At 37.1% G+C, this 18,235-nt stretch overlaps 1 protein-coding gene across 1 annotated transcript in view; it reads right to left on the reverse strand.

The window, feature by feature from the left end:
• Window positions 1-18,235, reverse strand: part of Edil3 (EGF like repeats and discoidin domains 3) — a 451,612-nt gene that overhangs the window by 229,721 nt on the left and 203,656 nt on the right. The window contains exon 4 of the mRNA XM_005356525.2: window positions 8,640-8,768. Coding sequence (XP_005356582.1) covers window positions 8,640-8,768 — 129 coding nt within the window. The remainder of the gene's footprint in view (window positions 1-8,639; window positions 8,769-18,235) is intronic.

Below are 18,235 nucleotides of genomic sequence, written 5' to 3' on the forward strand. Positions count from 1 at the left end.
TATACTGCAGACCTTTTACTTTACAGCAGCATGAAAACAACTTGTGCACAATAAAAAACAAACCAGGCAAGCATAGGATAGCACAGATATGAAGAGGTTTCGATCAGTCCCTGTGAGGAAATGCTAGTTCCTAGTTGGTAGGGAGCAGAGCATGTGGCCTGGGAGTGCACTATCAGGCATGATGCAGCCCTACACTTGATAAAAATCAGCATGGGGTGACTGATTTTATCATGTGTCTCTTTTCTAATATATTTTATTGCTCTTGAATTTTGTATATTTATATAATGTTTTCATCAAAGCTCCATTTCCTGCCTTAAGATTCACTCCTTATCCCCCACCACTTCTTTTTTCTCTGAACTTTATGTGCTTTCTTATCTTCTATTTTAAATAGAGGGTATTTAGTGCTGAGTCCATTTAGGGTTTCATGTATGTGTAAGGATATAGAAAGAAATCTATTGATCCATATGTGCCTTTCAGTGGACACATCCTGGACAAAACCTTACTTTTCCATACTCAACAACCATCACTTGCAAGTAGTTTCTTATCTCTGGGTTGGACTTTATGAATTTTATATATATATAGTTTGAATCAGTGAGAAGACTCAGAGGGTAAAGGCATTTGTTTCCATGCTTGGTTACTTGAGTTTGATCCTAGAACCATGTAGAAGATGCGGAGGAGAAATTCACTCAGGTTATGTCTGATCTCTACACATGCACATAGCATGCATGTGGATATGGGATGTCTCTCTGTAGGCTGTGAGCATGTTTTATTACTATTGGTTAATAAAGCAGATGATTTGGTCAATAGCCAGCCAGAATAGAGCCAGAAGGGAAATCTAAGCAAAGATACAGGGCAAAAGAAGAAAGAGTCAAGGAAATGTCAGTAGCTGTCGGAGAAGATGTCAGACCATTACCAGTAAGTCATGGACCACATGACAATAAACAGATTACTAGAAATGGGGGTTAATTTAAGTTGTGAAAGCTATTTAGTAATAAGCCTGAGCCATTGGCCAAACAGTTTGTAATTAATATTGAGCATTAGAGTGATTATTCAGGAAATGGTAGATGGGAGAGAAACCTTATCATCATACATTTACAAGCCATTGTTTTAATACTTATCTAGAAATCAGTACCTAAATATGTGTTTTGTTATTGATGCTTTTTAAATTTTAGATCCTATCTTAGTCAAACCATAGACAACAGAAAAAATACTGTAATAATGCATATTAGAAATGATAAAAATATATTATATAGTCCAACAAAAGGTAATTTATTTCCTACTCAAGTTCATTAGTAAAAAATAAATGTTTATGATATTCATGTAATCCATGTTAAATAATTTTTCAAATATGAACACTGTACACATCTACTCAAGTCTTCATTAACCATGTATGGCTTCATAAACCATGCATGTTATTTGGAAAGAGGCCACTAGTTAGTTCTTGGCTGATTAGCCTCGAAATAATCACAGAAAAACTGTATTAATTAAATCACTGCTTGGCCCATTAGCTCTAACTTTTTATTGATTAACCCTTACATCTTAATTTAACCCATTTCTATTAATCTGTGTATCGCCACTTGGCTGTGGCTTACTGGCTAAAGTTTCAGCAGGTCTGACTCTGGCAGCTCCATGGCTTCTCTCTGACTTTACCCCTCTTTTTCCCAGCATTAAGCTGTAAGAGTTTTAAAGTGAGTGCATAGACAACGCCTAGGACCCTAAAAATACCCAATGTAGGCAGGTAAGACAAAAACTATTTACTTCAATATTTGTACACATCATGTTTCCAGTACACAAGGCAGCAAAACTTCAGTAAGCTTCTGTTGAATTGAGAAATCTGATGAGCAATTCTGAAGTTCTGAATGATTAAATGTCAAATGGCCATTCATCTATTGATCAAGATTATTTCAAAGCCAGGTTTAATCCATAATATCCCCCACAAATTGCTGCTTCCTCTAGATATGACACTGTAGATAGATGGCTAGTCAGTAAGTTAGTGGCCCTTCAGTTTGAGGCAGCTAAAGATTACATGGGTACTGAAAACTAACATACACAGACCGAGCAGGTTGTACTTATGCATTGAAGAATATGCACACACACACACACACACACACACACACACACACACACACACACACGCACGTAACAAGAATTAGTGGAAAAGGAGTCTATGGATTTGAATGAGAGCAAGAAGGCATAAATGGGAAGGCAAAGGAATAATGATGTGATTAAAGTATAATGGCAAATAGTAAAAGAAGTAAGAAATTTATGAGGCCTGAAGTCCAACATTTTTGCAAAATATTCTGATTCTATAGGGTAGAAATAGGACAAAAATTGCATAGAAACAATAAAAAACATGTAATTGTCAAACATGATTAGGTACAATTACCATTAATTATTGAAGTAACAAATATTATTTCCTAAATATAATAAAAATAAATTTTGCAGTTTATAAAAATGAAATGAATCATGAGTACAGTGAACAGTAGCTGAAAGTGTTAAACTAAACATCTATAACTCAAAATTGAGATCAGCCTGTTTTACAGTAGGCAGCAAAATCTATAAAGAGAAAATGTTATATTCTACATTTTTTTTCTGGGCAACTTTTTCAGAGAGAAATGAGGTTACAAAGCTTTCTATCTTGAGCTAACCTAATAACATGGACGGTGTCTTTAATAAGCCAATCATTTAACTCCTGAGCTTGGTTGGCTTCAAGGCCAGCCTTTCTTTTCTGAAGAGGAAGAAACTGAAAGCGGTGGAACTGAGCGTGCAGGTTGGGAGAATGCTTCCTTGGGAAGATAGGCAGAGTCCTGGTAATGAAGAAATAGTCCTTCTCAACAGCATTAGACTTGTTACTAAGCAACAAGCAAAAATATGAGTACTTTGAGCACACTCTAAATTCAGCGTCTTGTAGAATCCTCTATGCTTATAAAAACCTTTCAGAAGCCTACTGCCTTGACAACTAAGTTAGACACCAATTCATCCTGTAATTTGTATGATTTAATTTACACACATCAAAGTTGGTCTGTGCATATCACATACTTTCTTTGTCATTTTAAAAACAAATGTAATTTTTCCATCAAACCTAATACTTAACATTATTATAAAATTCTTAGAAGGTTATAATTTCATTACATTTTTGATATAATTTTTTAAAATCCATGTAATGGCTAAACTGCAAAACTAACAGAAACAAATGCTGATTAAAGTGTAGAACAGTCTGTAACTCATTGCTGGTAAGTATGTCATGCAATAAGGAGATTTAAAATATTTTTTTAACCAAACTGAGTGCACTTCTGCCCTCCAATCCACCACCTGCATTCCATCCCAGGTTTAGTTAAATGAGCTGAAAATGTGTGCCCATCAAAACTCTGCACAGGTAGCTTTATTTATTTTCCCCTAAACAAAAAGAGTTAAGAAGGCAAAATATATTCTAGTAGACAAATGTGGAAACAAAACTGGTAAAACTGTAGAACATGATCATTTTTAAAAAATAAATGAACCACAAAAATATAGACTATATTATAGAGGAACCCTAAATACATATTTTAAAGTAATAATTATCTACTTGAAAGACAACACACTTTAAGATTCTCAACGTTTAACATACTGAAAAAGGCATAACCACAGAGACAGAATACAGTATCAGCACCTATTAAAGGTAAAACGTTATCTTAGAGTTTCTATTGCTGTGAAGAGTCATATGACCGTGGCAACTCTTACAGAGGAAAACGTTTAATTGGGGCTAGCTTATAGTTCCAGAGGTTTAGTCCATTATCGTATTGGTGGGTCACGGCGCTGTGCATGCATACATGATGCTAGAAAAGGAGCTGAGAGTTCTATATCTTGATCCACAGGCAGCAGAAGGAACTGTGTGTCACACTGGACTTAGCTTGAACATGTAAGACCTTAAAGCCAACCTCCACAGCAACACGCTTCCTCCAAAAAGGTCACACCTCTTAATAGTGCCACCCCCTCTGGGTAAAGCATTCAAACACATAAGTCTGTGGGGGCCATACCTATTCAAATCACAAGGGCTGAACAAGAAAAGATACATAGCTAGAAAATGGGGATATTTAGCTAAGTAAAGCTGTTTTGTGTGACCCAGTGGACATATGTTTTATGACTTTTATAGTCACATGTAAGTATATGATAAAAAGTGTCGACCCAAATATACAGTGTGGACTTTAGTTGACAGAACTGTAGTAAAAGTAAAAGTTGAGAGTTGTGGAACACACCTTCAACGGCAGTACTCAGGAGACAGAGGAAGGGGCATCTCTGGCCATTTGAGGCATATATATATATATATATATATATATATATATATATATATATATATTGAAATCTAACAATCTATGTATTGAAATCCAGTCTAGTCAATAGCTGCATAGTGAAACCCTGCCTCCAAACAAACCAAACCAAACTGCTGCATCAAAATTAATTTACAAAAATACGTATTATGCGAGCTAAAATGCTAAAATTAGGGCACAATTACAGAAGGAGAGATAAATGGGGTTTTCCATATTCCCTGTTCATTTTTCTGTAAAATAAAACAATTCTAAGAATAAAGTTATATATTTTTATCAATTTAGTCCTAACTTATTAGTATTATTAGTGTTGGCACTGGAAAAGATTTTTGTAATTATCCTTTGGCTAAGTTCTTCCTAAAATAAATTTATTAACATACATTTATCAATCATGTATCAGAAAGTTATTTTTGATTGTTTATAAATATATATTCAAAAGTATATTTAGTTCACAATCTATCATATAGAATTTATTTAGTAATTATTTCTTCTTTCTTCCTAATAAAATATTTCTATGCCTGCTTGTATTCTAATGAGATAAAGAAATAGTATAAATTGTGTGAGCAGGAAATAGGGAGGAACTAGTTGGGGATAGGAGGAGCTGGGAGAAACTTAAGGGAGCTAGGTACTAGTAATCAAAATATGTTGTATAAAAAGCAATCTATTTTCAATAAAATACTACATTGTATTTGTATAAATAAAAGTATGCTACATATAAATTAAAAATATCACTGGGTTATTAGTACACTTCTCAAATTATTGACTTTCAAAATAGTTTGATTTCAAAAACCTTAATAAATGCTTTGTCTAATATCTATTATGATAAAACAGAAGGTAGAAATCATTTCTTCTTTCTGAAATGGTACATGTAGATTTTTCAAGTCCCATGAATGATTTATCAATGTGTGTGTGTGTGTGTGTGTGTGTGTGTTTGTGTTGATCAATTAGAGGATCATGATCAAACACAAATTCTACTCAGTTAAGTTATAATTAATCTACTTTTCTAAAATGCTTATGGGTGGTACTGAGATCTCATCACACCTTGGGTAGCAATGCCTTAGGAAATATCTGGGTCATAAAGCTGTTATGAGAATAGAAAACTGACTCACATCTCTATCTTTCCTATCGAGGGATTAAACATTTCTTTCTACTTCTCCTACCTGAAGGATCTCCGAGGGCCTCTAGCACTTCTAAATCTGCTTTTCCAATGTATAATCCTTTCCAATTCCACCTGAAAGAGGAAGGTTTGATAACCTTTGTGCAGTGAGCAAGTCTCCATTTAGTCATAATACTACCCTGACTTATGTGAACCCAAGGTCACCTATTTCTACTTCAATACCTTAATTTATATGTTTTCAATTGAGGAAAGGTCAAATGACTAACTCAAGGTCACTTTTCCAATAACTGTAAAGGTCATGTCTCAAATCCCAGTTTCTAAATCCAGATTCAATCCTCTTTCATCCATTTTTGCCTCACTTCTTATAATGATGCATGCCACAGGAGACAAACTGGGTAATTTAGATATAAAATACCAATCCAGAATTGAATTTCATAGCCTTGGGCTTTCCACTACAACTCTTGAGAGGCAGTTAAAGTTTTTGGAATGTAAGTTACTATAAAGGGGGAAGTCTCATGCTTTAAAGTAAGACTTGGAATTCAGGAATAAATTGTGATTCCAAGTTTCTGTATTATGAGATAAGGGAATGTGGGAAAAGACTTGAATGTCCCACTGTGGTGTATGGGATAAAGAATTATCTTAGACTGACCCATCTCTAATATTCCACAATAAATGGCTCATCTAACCATACGTGGGAGCTAGAGGCAGATGGCTAGTTTATGTTAGCTTGACACAGGCTAGGGTCATCTGAAAGGAGGGCACCACGATTGAAAAAATACCTACATAAGTTTTAGCTGTAGGATTTTTTAAAATTAGTGATTGATGTGGGGAGGCCACTCTATTGAGGGTGAAGCCACCCTCTGCTTGTGATCCTAGGTTCTATAATAAAACAGGTTGAGGAAGCTAAGATGAGCAAGTTGGTATGTAGCATGCCTCCCTGGCCTCTGCTTCAACTTCTGCACAGGCTCCTGTCCTGTTTGAGGTTTTGTCCTAATTTCTTTCAGGGATCAATGATAATGTGGACATCTGAGCCAAATAAACCCTACTTCCCCAAGTTGCTTTTCATCTTGGTGTTCTATCATAGCAATAGTAACCCTAACTAGGACAGAGGCCATCTATCTTGAACCTTTGTTGGTTCTGAACATGCTGTTGTAGTCTTTGTGAGTTCTTATGCACATCTGCCTAGTTGTATATGGAAATCATCCTGCGGTTCTGGCTCTTCTAATCTTTCAGCCTCGGGTTCACTGAAGAGCTGGTGGGAGTGCTCTGAGCCCTGAGAGAGGGGTTTGAGATTTAAGATTAAGTGTTCCCAATTCCTCAGTCTTTGTACCTTGGTCGCTTGGGTGGCCATGAACCTTAGATTGCATATGCCATCCGGCCTAGTGGAAAAGCAAATTCTAATGTTCTGTTAAAATAACATAGATTACTAGACCGGGATGGAGGTGGGCGGTCCTTGGACTTCCCACAGGTCAGGGAACCCTGATTGCTCTTCGCGCTGATGAGGGTGGGGGACTTGATCGGGGGAGGGGAGGGAAATGGGAGGCGGTGGCGGGGAGGAGGCAGAAATCTTTAATAAATAAATAAAATAGCATAGCATTAAAATGACTCCTAATGTCAATTCTGATGGAACCAAAGATCAGAGTCTTGCTCAGCTATCATCAGAGAAACTTCTTACAGTAACTGGGAACTGGAACAGACTCACAACTGAACACTGTGCATAAGTGATTACATTTAAATTTCAAGTGTGAGTGTGTTTCTTGTGCTTTGATTTTTTTATTCTTATCCAACTTGTTTTTGTTGTTTAATCCTTCTCCTATAGAAACAGAGAAGAAAAGTCATAGAGTTGAGTGGGTGGTGAAGTAGGAAGTACCTTGCAGGAGTAGGGAGAGGGGAAACTATCATGAAAATATATTGTATGAAACATTATTTTCAATAAAAATACGTATATTATACTCTTTTGAAGCCAAGGATTTTTACTTTTTCCTCATAGCTGATTTTTGAAAACATCCATGATAAAAATCTATTTCTTCCTTTGGAGAGATCCTTTGTGTACACTAAATACAAGAAGTTCATGCTTGATTACAGGAGTAAGAAGGCTGTCTACCTCAGGCCTTGCATCTGGTAGCACATCTTTATACTCCGGGCAGAAATGGTTCTCATATTTCCATCATGGGACTGAATGAAAGGAAACACCAGAGATGCAGGCAGAGTTGCTATCCTAGTCTCACTAGGTATGTTATGAGAAGCTCCCATGTGGAGAATGAGCTGTGATTCTACCTTCAAGGACAATCAACCTTGGCACTTCTGAATGTAGGGTATGAAAATGAATAGTCTCTAATTTGCTTGTTAATGATCTGAGACTTAGAGATCACTCAAGGAAGGCCAGGTGCCAGTTGTAAGGAACAAGAGCATTTCAGTACTTACAGGAAACTTCTCCAGAAGTTCTACAAATTCCTGATAGTGGAAAGACTATAGGAAATCGCAGGCTGCTTCCAGTGTCTCAGAGTTAAGACATAATATGCTTGCTCTGGGTGGCTGAAAATCTGACTATTCCATATTCACTCTTCCTACCCCATGCTATCTCCCTAGCCCTAGCCTTGATGCCCTGATCTATACACAAGCTCACCTTCTGCATTCAGCATGCATGTGGCCACCTCTGTAAGATCATCTGTCAGCAGTTCAGAGTTTATTGTGGCCTTCCTGCATGTGAGATTGCACAGTGGAAAAGGTCCTAAGCCTCTCATTAGGCAACTTTATGTTTGTTGAAGACCCAGAGATTTTTGCATATAGAAATGTCAATATGTAAGAAAGAGAACACTAAGTTATATATTGTTTAGAGCCTAGAGTATCCGTGGTTTCTTGAGCATTGCTTGTTAACCTAATCACTAGAATAATTGCTGGAATACTTGGAGAATGTAGTTTATGGACAAGTATGAAGGAGAGAGACAAATATTAAAACATGAATGACAACATATTGTAACTTGTATTGAATAATAATGACAAGGGCTAGCAAGCAAATTGCTAGTCACACAGAGTATGAGGACTGAAGCAGCCCTCATCATGGGAGATGACATGTACTCTAGAGAGGCAGCATGAGCCAAAATGCCTGGGCTTCGTGCTGCTCTACACATCTATGACTTGACTGCAAACAAGAAGGGTAATGACTTGTACACAATAGATCAATAAAAATAAAACCACATTGAATATCACTAACTTACTGTGCTGACAGTGAATCCCATTAAACCCCCGCGGACATTTACAAACATAGCCTATGAATGTGTCCCCTCGATATGCTTCACTTATCTCACAGGTTCCTCCGTTGTGACATGGATTGGGGATGCAGGGACCTGAAAGACAGGGAAAAAATGACTTCATGATGCATGTGCTTAATAAAATATATTTTACCAACATTTCCAGTTGATAGTTTTATTCTTGATAGTCTATAGAAAGAGCGCCAGGTGTGTGAATACTGGTAAGAGGCCAGAATTTAAATATAGATGCCATGTGATTTGGGGAAATCATTTAATTTTTCTGTTGCCTTGGTGTGGTCTTTTGACAAATATTAATATGATGAAATTAACTTCAATTGTTACACTACAGTTTAAAAAGTTTGTGTATTAAAATATGCAGAACAGTACAACCATACTTTATGCATTCAAAAATAGCCTTAATTCAATTATTATTACCAGAATTTCTGAATTGTGGAATACCTTCTTCATGTACAACAATTAATACTGCAGTTTCTAAAGGCCATGCTGATACAAAAATCATCTGACTCTACCAATATAGAGAAAGTTAAGTGCATAGATGATGCTTGCAGTCATTTTTTTTAATTTTCATAAATTTGAGATGGAAATTGGCTTCAGAGAAACCTTCCTGTCAACCCTAAACCCAGTAGCTAATGAAGAGCCGCATGTTGAGTAAGTGGCTATGATAATCATGCTGTAGGATTTGAGGATGTTAGTTCAACAAAGATGTTAAACTGTTGCATAAAAATAAGTTATAAGGATTAGAATACAAGAGCATTGCCTTGTCCTAGTAGGATATAAAGCTGATGCTAAGCAGTGGGCTATAAATGTGTCTCTGAACAACAATGGATGCATAAGAGACAAGATGAGACAGTACACTTCCTTATACTTACTTATCTTTGGAAAAGTAGATTAGACAAGAATGTGAGACCAGGTAAATAAAATGATGATACACAATTAATAAAAACTCAGTGATATAGGAGGCTCTTCTGTCTTTGTGTTGCTTTCATTGGTTAATAAAGAAACTGCTTTGGGACCTTCATAGGGCAGAACTTAGGTAGGTAGGAAAAATTAAACAGAATGCTGGAAGGAAGATAACAGAGTCAGAGAGAGCCGCCATGGAACCTCCAGAGCCAGACATGCTGAATCTTTCCTGGTAAGCCACTGCCATGTGGTGGTAACAGATCAATAGAAATGGGTTAAACTGAGATGTAAGAGTTAGCCAATAAGAAGTTAAAGCTAACAGTGTTTAAATAATACAATTTCTGTGTGGTTATTTTGGGGCTAAGCTAACTAAGTGGCCGGGACAAACAAGCAGGCCATCTGAAGGTCAGAAAAGCAACACAGCAAGCCCCTAGCTCGTACCTCTACTTCAGTCTGAAATGGTGATCCTACATCCAAGAATCTTAGAAGGAGATTAAGAATGAGAGCTGTCTGCTCCTTTTTATGATCATCTCTATCAAAGGTGTGTACCACTAAGATTAAAGGCATATACCTATGTCACACTGACTGGTCTGTAAGGCTTTACTATCTTATTTTTAGGCAAGCTTTATTTATTAAGGTACAAATAAAATACTATTACAAAATAACTGTTATTGGATGGAAGAACTGATGGAAGATGGGAGAGACTAATCATGAGAAATTTGTTTTTTTTTCTTAAATACAGATGGTAGAATACTTTGTGAGGAAAAACTAATTGAAAAGATAGTTAAATGTTGGTGTTAGAAAATTGGTGTTACGATTATGACACTAAACACCTGATAATTCATCAGTGAATGCAGAGTTCTGGAGGCAGATCTCGAGAAGAGCAAGAACTTCCAGCTGATGAGAGAAGGAAGGCAGAGCAGTGGACACAATAACACTGAAGACTTGGTACAGCTAAGATGCTTCACCAAATAAGGTTGATGATGGGACACTAGTTCAACAGAACCTTTGGCTCTGTGTGACCTTGCACTTCTCTCCCAGTCCCTCTGCCTTGATAAAACCCATTAGATTACATTCCTAAAGCTAGCCACCAAGGTTTATTCCTGTATTTGGCCACTTACTCCTTTTGAGGCTGACGACCAAGGTCCAGCTAGCTACCAAATTATTGAGGTTCAGACATCAAATTCCCCTTAAACTCACCTAATTAACATGCCTAATTAAAATTAAACACCTTGTTCTCCCATGGGATTTCCCCTTTTACCTTTCTATCACTGTGCTGATGTTTAAGGCAGAAGGCTAGAGGAAGTTGATAGTATTTAGCAGCTCAATATCCTCAGAGATGCATATAGATCTAAAAATGAGAATCTGTGATTTCAGGAGGGGAGAACCAAATAAAAGTGGCACTAAGACTTTCATTCATTAATTCTTTCTTAAATAAGAAAAAAAAGCAAAAATATCTTTTAAGTAACTGTCACCTGATAGTCATATATATATATATATATATATATATATGTATATATATACATATATATATGGCATGAGGATATATAAAAAATATTCAAGTGGTTATATAATCCTGAACCAACAGGGTACTATGAAAACTACCTAACCTAATCTCACAATTTAGCATATAAGAAAACATAACCTAATAAGAATTCAGTAAAATCTAAAAACTGCCATATGTGAAGAAAATTGGATTTAAGGAATTATACCTTGGAGAAAAAATAGTTATTAAGAGCAAAAGTAATGAAGCTATTCTTGCTTCCTCGAGAGAGTGGAGTAATTATAGTAGAGAGAATCAAACCCTTTCCCACATTCACTTTGGCTTAAGAAACTCCATGGGGGATTAATAAAGGAATTGAATATAAGACCTTTGCTTGGTCTTGCTAGGAGATAAAACTGAGGCCATGAAGTGGGTCATTTAAAGTCTCTCTGAAGAACAATGGTGCATGGGAGCCTGGCTGAGATGGCACACTATGCCACTTATCTCTGGAAAATTAGACAAGGCAAGAAAGTGAAATCAGATACAGAAGAGGGGAAAGATGGGGGGAGAGCAATAGATCCAACACAAAGCTGAAAAGAAAGTCCCCATGGTGAGAGGGGCCGATTAAATGCTGGGTGGTTCAATTCAAACCCTGGGTGGTTAAATTCATGAAGAAAAGTGTCTATCAATAAATAGTGATGCCGGTTAATTCAGGCTTAAGTCATTTTTACAGATCTTCTGTGAATTACATTTAAAGTGATCTAGCTATCCACCAATGTCTGCTAATTTGAGGAGTCTGTGGGGGTGTGTTTGAGAGAGCCAATAGGAATATCTGTGGTATTTTACAACATTGGGAAGAGAAGGAAAGGGAAGGGAAGTGAAGGGAGGGGAAAGGAAGGGAGGGGAGGGAAGGGGAGGGGAGGGGAGGGGAGAAGAAGGGGAGGGAAGGGGAGGGGAGGGAAGAGAAGTGTTGCTGGGGATGGGGTTCAGTGGATTCCAGTTAATACAGAAACCTGAAGATAAGGTTGACCCAGGGACCCTAAATCCTAAATCCCTGGGGACACAATAAAGTCTGTACAGTAATCCTGGTTCAGTCTCTGGATTCTCTGCAGATGTGAGTTTGTGAGTTTAAGCTCTTTGTATCTGCATCCCTAAGGGGATCATGACCTCAGCTGATATCATGGTTTTAGGAAAGGATTGCTCTTACTGTTAGTATCTTTCTCACTATATAAAATTTAGTGAATTAAAGAACAAGGGTGAAGTAAATCAAATGGGACTAGGATTTTCTTTTACAGAGACCCTTAAGTTCTTATTTTTCTTTATACTGAAAGAATATATCCTGGATTTGTGGGAGTAGGGACAGGCACAGAGAGGTTAAGTAACATATCTAATCAGCAAGGCTTTTATCACACTTTGCCTGACTACAAAGTCTACAATCTTCCTAGCAAGTCATGCTTGCTCCCTTGTTGTCAGTGTGTGCATTAATGTTAGTTATGACAGATGTAAACAGTCAGCATGAATTCACTGAGCATATTTCTATAAATAATGCAACATTCCAAGCCTCCTCTAATGTAAGAATCTCAGAGTATTTTCAGCAATTGAATCAGAGTATGTTAGATACTATGTATATATAGAGAAGGCCCTCTTATATCTCATTATTATAACCTTTGAATTCAATTTCACCAATATAATTTTATCATAATTATGTGTAAGCCTAAATCTGTATAGTCTCTATATTCATATGTGTGTGTGCATTCATTTATGCTTATGTCTTTCTCTGTACGTATGTGTGTACTGCACGAGCACATGAACATGAGTGTGTTTTTGTGTATGTGGGCATGCATGCATTTTCTCTCTCAGTTGGGACCACCTGTTCTTACATGCAGAAATCAGAAAAGAGTGTTTTATGTCCTCCCCTATCACTTCCCACTAATTTCTTTTGAGGAAGGCCTTTCCCTGAACCTGGGGCTCATGTTTGTGCATCTGAGCTGGATGCTCAAACAAGACCAGACAACCCTACAAGCTCAAACCAGGCATTGGTAGGAATATCTGGCTTTTAATAAGGTTCTTGGGATCCAAACTTCAGTTCTCATGACCGTGGGGCAATCATTCTTAACTACTGAGCCAGATCTCTAGCCTCCATCCCTAGTTTCTTTATACCTTTTCTAAACTCTTTGATTTCTCAACGCAGGAAGTTTGAGTAATCAGATGGGTGACTTCTTATCCCTTGCCCCTTCAGGCCATAAACATCATACGGGAAGAGTTCAGGTTTCTACATGTAAATTCCTTTTATAGATGATGAAATGAAGTTATGGTGATAACAAATGGTAGTATTGACATCTGTGGAATATACCCTATTCTAGATTTAGTTCTATAAAACATCAATGGCTATTTTCTAGAATTTTCTATACTTTACTAGTCTCAATCCTTCTTAATTTGTAATTGGTTCTCTTTTTTCTCTCTAATATGGTTGAAGCTTTAAAATTGTCATTTTAAATTGCAGTATTGTATTATTTTCATCATTACTGCATACATTTTCATTCTTTGACAAACATATGACTAAGAAGTATGTAGTTTTGTACAACATTATTAGCATTACTTAATTTGTTATTTGGTCAATCCACATATCAATAAGGCAGTATATTTTGAACATGAGCCAAGCAAAGTGAATAGAAAGTAATTCAGCACGTAACAATAAAATTAATTTAGGTGAGCACTGATAAAATTTGCTTGGTACTCAGATTTGCTTTGTATTTGATATTGAACATAAATAATCAAAATGTACCACAATAATTTCTAGCTATCTTTTCTCCAAGTGATAAAGAGGTTAATTACATGAAAATGAAGGAGATGGGAACTCTTCCATCTTTGTGCAATCTATCCATATCCAGATAGTAATTTTAATACTAAATTATTTTAGTTTTTTTCCGTTTATTTATTTATTAAAGATTTCTGTCTTTTCCCCGCCACCTCCTCTCATTTTCCTCCCCTTCCCCCAATCAAGTTCCCCTCCCTTGTCAGCCCATAGAGCTATCAGGGTTCCCTGCCCAGTGGGAAGTTCAAGGACCACCCACCTCCATCCAGGTCTAGTAAGGTGAGCATCCAAACTGCCTAGGCTCCACAAAGCCAGTACTTCTCAGTAGTCCTCATTGTCCTCTATGTTCAGCGAGTCCTGTTTTATCCCAGGCTTTTTCAGACCCAGGCCAGCTGGACTTGGTGAGTTCCTGATAGAACATCCCCATTTTCTCAGTGTGTGGGTGCACCCCTCGCGGTCCTGAGTTCCATGCTCGTACTCTCTCTCCTTCTGCTCCTGATTTGGACCTTGAGATTTCTGTCCGGTGCTCCAGTGTGGGTCTCTGTCTCTGTCTCCTTTCATCGCCTGATGAAGGTTAATATTCAGGAGGATGCCTATATGTTTTTCTTTGGGTTCTCCTTATTTAGCTTCTCTAGGATTGCTAATTATAGGCTCACTGTCCTTTGTTTATGGCTAGAAACCAAATATGAGTGAGTACATCCCATGTTCCTCTTTTTGGGTCTGGCTTACCTCACTCAGGGTAGTGTTTTCTATTTCCATCCATTTGTATGCAAAATTCAAGAAGTATACTGACCAATAAAAGTAACTGCTTATAATATGTGAAGTTGTGTCTTCTGTACTGGTAAGAATAAAATTGACCTTACAAAAGTAGTATCTATTCTTGAGGCACTTAATATGTTATAGGCACTGTGCTTGTAGTTTGTAGTCAGTGCTTTGAATGAGGGCCCCAGAAAGACTAAGCTCACAGTATCAGAGTACACTCGGTTCTCTGTATGTTTGGTTGATTTTAATGAACATTTGACAGCTGGCCAGTACTGTAGATGTCGGTATATTTAATTAATCTCACTCAGGATTAATACCTGTCATTGGGTAGAAAATGGTTTATAGAAATTTAATTCTGAGATTTCCCTCTGGTATTATAGTAATTTCTTTAAAACTTTTGCTGTTTGACAGTTTCATTCTTTTATATAATGAACTTTAGACATTTAACACCCCTTATCTTTGATGCTCTACATTGTTGATTTTAATAGCCCAGACTCTATTATATTTGAAGCATATCTCCTGTAACCTGTCAGTCCTGTACATAGCATTGAAGCAAACAACGAAACAACAAAGTTTGAGAACAAATTAATGCTTGTGAGCCACTTAGATGTTCCAATGGAAAGAAGACCCACAAATCTGCCGTCAGTGTCTTCCCACTGTAAGAAGCTCTCCAAAGACGGTGCCATCATTTTTGTATTCCAGACATATAGAAACAGAAAGAGTGGAGAACTAATCGGTTCTGGTTGGTGTTTTGAGCCATCTTACTAAACCCAAACACTTTCATAATATCACTCTTAAAAAAGAACATAAAAGAACTTTCAAATGCAAAAGGCTTCTGGGAGTTTTTAAATCAATGCTGCAATACTTTTCTAGGGAATTTTGAAGTAGCTCCTAACACAATGGGGACAGCTTGTGATCAAAATTAATGAACAACTGAGCTCAACAACATTCTTTCCAGGCATCTTTATGCAAGTTCATTTAAGTATGCCAACAAGATTAATTGTTCACAAAACAACTGATTCATATACTTTGCTCTTTTGCTTCCTTCTCTTCATAATTCTAATAACAGTGTTAAAATTGTTTTCTTATGTGTAAAACAGTTACCTTCTCACACAATAAGCACTATGCTCCAATTACGACAGTTGTAGAGAATATACAGAACCTTAGGAAGCAAATCCATTAACACTCTTGTGTTTGTGCACATTCGGATCTGGTCTAGTTTAGAGATTATGCCTCCAAAGACTTGGAATTAATGGTTAAAGTTGAATGTACACTTTAGATGACATGATGGAGAAAGCCAGTGTAGAACTTGTAAAAGCACAAACTTTCGAGTTGCTGTTGCTGGACAAATGAAGGGGAAACAGGAATCAAAAACTGGCTTTGACACTCATCTTATAAAGCATATTGAAGTCTACACATGAGCTTATGTTTATTAAGATTTTGATATTTTGCTACTCTCATTTTTTTAACCTTGGCCACTCCATTTTAAAAGTAACCGAGAAGCCACAGTGCTGGCTCAGTAGTTAACACTGTTCTTGCAATATACATGCGTTTGGCTTCCAGTACCCATGTTGGCAGTCTACAACCCCATATAACTCCAGTTCTAGTGCACCTATTACTGGATCTTGTAGGCACACCTCCAATCACACACGCCCAAACACAACACGTAGCTAATAATAATAAAAAATAAAAATACTGAAAAATAGTTGAAAAGAAGAAATTATTACAGACATGTTGATGAGACTGATGCTTTCCAAATGTCTTCTGTGCAGTCTCCTGTTTTTGTTTTCTCCTTTGATCTTTTTCTCATAAATATAAATGTACACAATTCAGTTGTATTATGATGAGCTAGTCCAAAATACTTTGTATTTAAAACAGAATTAAGCTACTTCAAACAAAATAAAACAATCTCATTATTGAGGAAAAATCATCAAGATGAATAAGATTACTCTTTAAACTATAAAAGCTTTGAGGAAGATCATGCAAAATAAAATCTGGGGTAAGCAGACACTCTTCCTGTATGTGTTGACAAACTGTCTCCTTTGGAAGACACAGGCTTCAGTGTGCAAATGTCCACAGGAGGCCCTGAGATGACCAGTGGTTACATGGAATGCTCTCCTGGCCTCATATTCATTTCAGGTTGGCCACAACATATTTCCACTCAGTTGGTAGCTTGAATCAGCAGAAATATTCCCTCTGAGCTCCGAAAGGCAGAAATCAAAAACAAGGTATCAACTATACTCTTGGAAAAATAACAATCTCCTTTTTACTGATGTTCCCACTTCTCAGGGCTCCTGTTAATGACGTCATGTAGTCATGAGCATTGTAAGGCCACTAGCTACATCTTTTAGTTATTAACAACATCAGGCCAATCCCCCGACCTGCCTTAACAGGCATTCTCCCATTTCTTTGTCTCTCCTCTTCTTTTTTTCCCATATCGGAAGATAACTGCAAGCCCACTATAAATTTGGTATGAATTCATGACCAAATATTTATCAGTTTACATCTGCAAGGACCCTGTGAGCCTAAGATGCAAAATTTCTATGTTGATGCCTGAGGTAGTCAGATTTTTCATCACTGTTGCAAATATCTGAGAGAAATAGTTTAACAAAGATTTCTTTGAACATTAGTTTCAGAGGCTTGAATCCATTGTTATGTGGCCCCATTTTCACGGGTCCATGATAAAGGGGTCTTCAAGACAGATGGGTTTTGATAAATTAGACCTGCTAAGTTATGGTGGTTGGAGGTAGCAAGAAAGGTAAATGGTAGATGGGTGGAGCCAGAAACAAAGATCCTGAATGAGATAATCCAGACCTAGTAAAATAAACATTCCTTTTTTTTCTCACTTCTGGATGTTAACTTTCAATATTCAGATCTTAATACCCACAAAGGACAGGGATGAGCTGGTGGTTATTGAGGGCAAGACAATTGAAATCTCAGAATACAGAGTGGGGAGGTAGATATGTTATCCCACCACTAGCTGCGGGGATATGAGCATTTGACGGCTTTTGGGCGATGGGGAGTAATTTTTTTTTTCATCCTTTCTAGAAAACTAATGTATGTGATTGCTGGTAGGCTAACCACATACTCAAGAAAGCGCCAATCCCAAGACAAAATGGACAACACAAACTGGACTCCATGGTGAAAGAAGAAGAGCAGAGAACTAATCTCAAAGTTGGAAAGTTGGGTGGAAAGGGATGATGTAGCCAATAGTGTAATAAAGGGAAGAATTGAGTCAGTTAATATGTTCAAATTGTGTTGTCTGAAATGCTCAAGGAATTAATAACAATAAATTCTGGTTTTAACACTGGATCTAAATCAAAATTTAGGGCCAAGAGTCCTGTTTTATGTCAGGAAACACACACATAAACACACACACACACACGACCCACAAAGACAGAGAGGTGGAGAGAGGAAGGAAGGAAGGAAGGAAGGAAGGAAGGAAGGAAGGAAGGAAGGAAGAAAGAAAGAAAGAAAGAAAGAAAGAAAGAAAGAAAGAAGGCCCTGACCTACAAGAAGCATGTCTTCCTCATGAATTTGCCATTCGTCTTCAGATTTTCGGGAGCTGGGTACATTGGCACT

Source organism: Microtus ochrogaster, chromosome 19 (assembly GCF_000317375.1).
Source record: "Microtus ochrogaster isolate Prairie Vole_2 chromosome 19, MicOch1.0, whole genome shotgun sequence".
Classification (NCBI taxonomy): Eukaryota; Metazoa; Chordata; class Mammalia; order Rodentia; family Cricetidae; genus Microtus; species Microtus ochrogaster.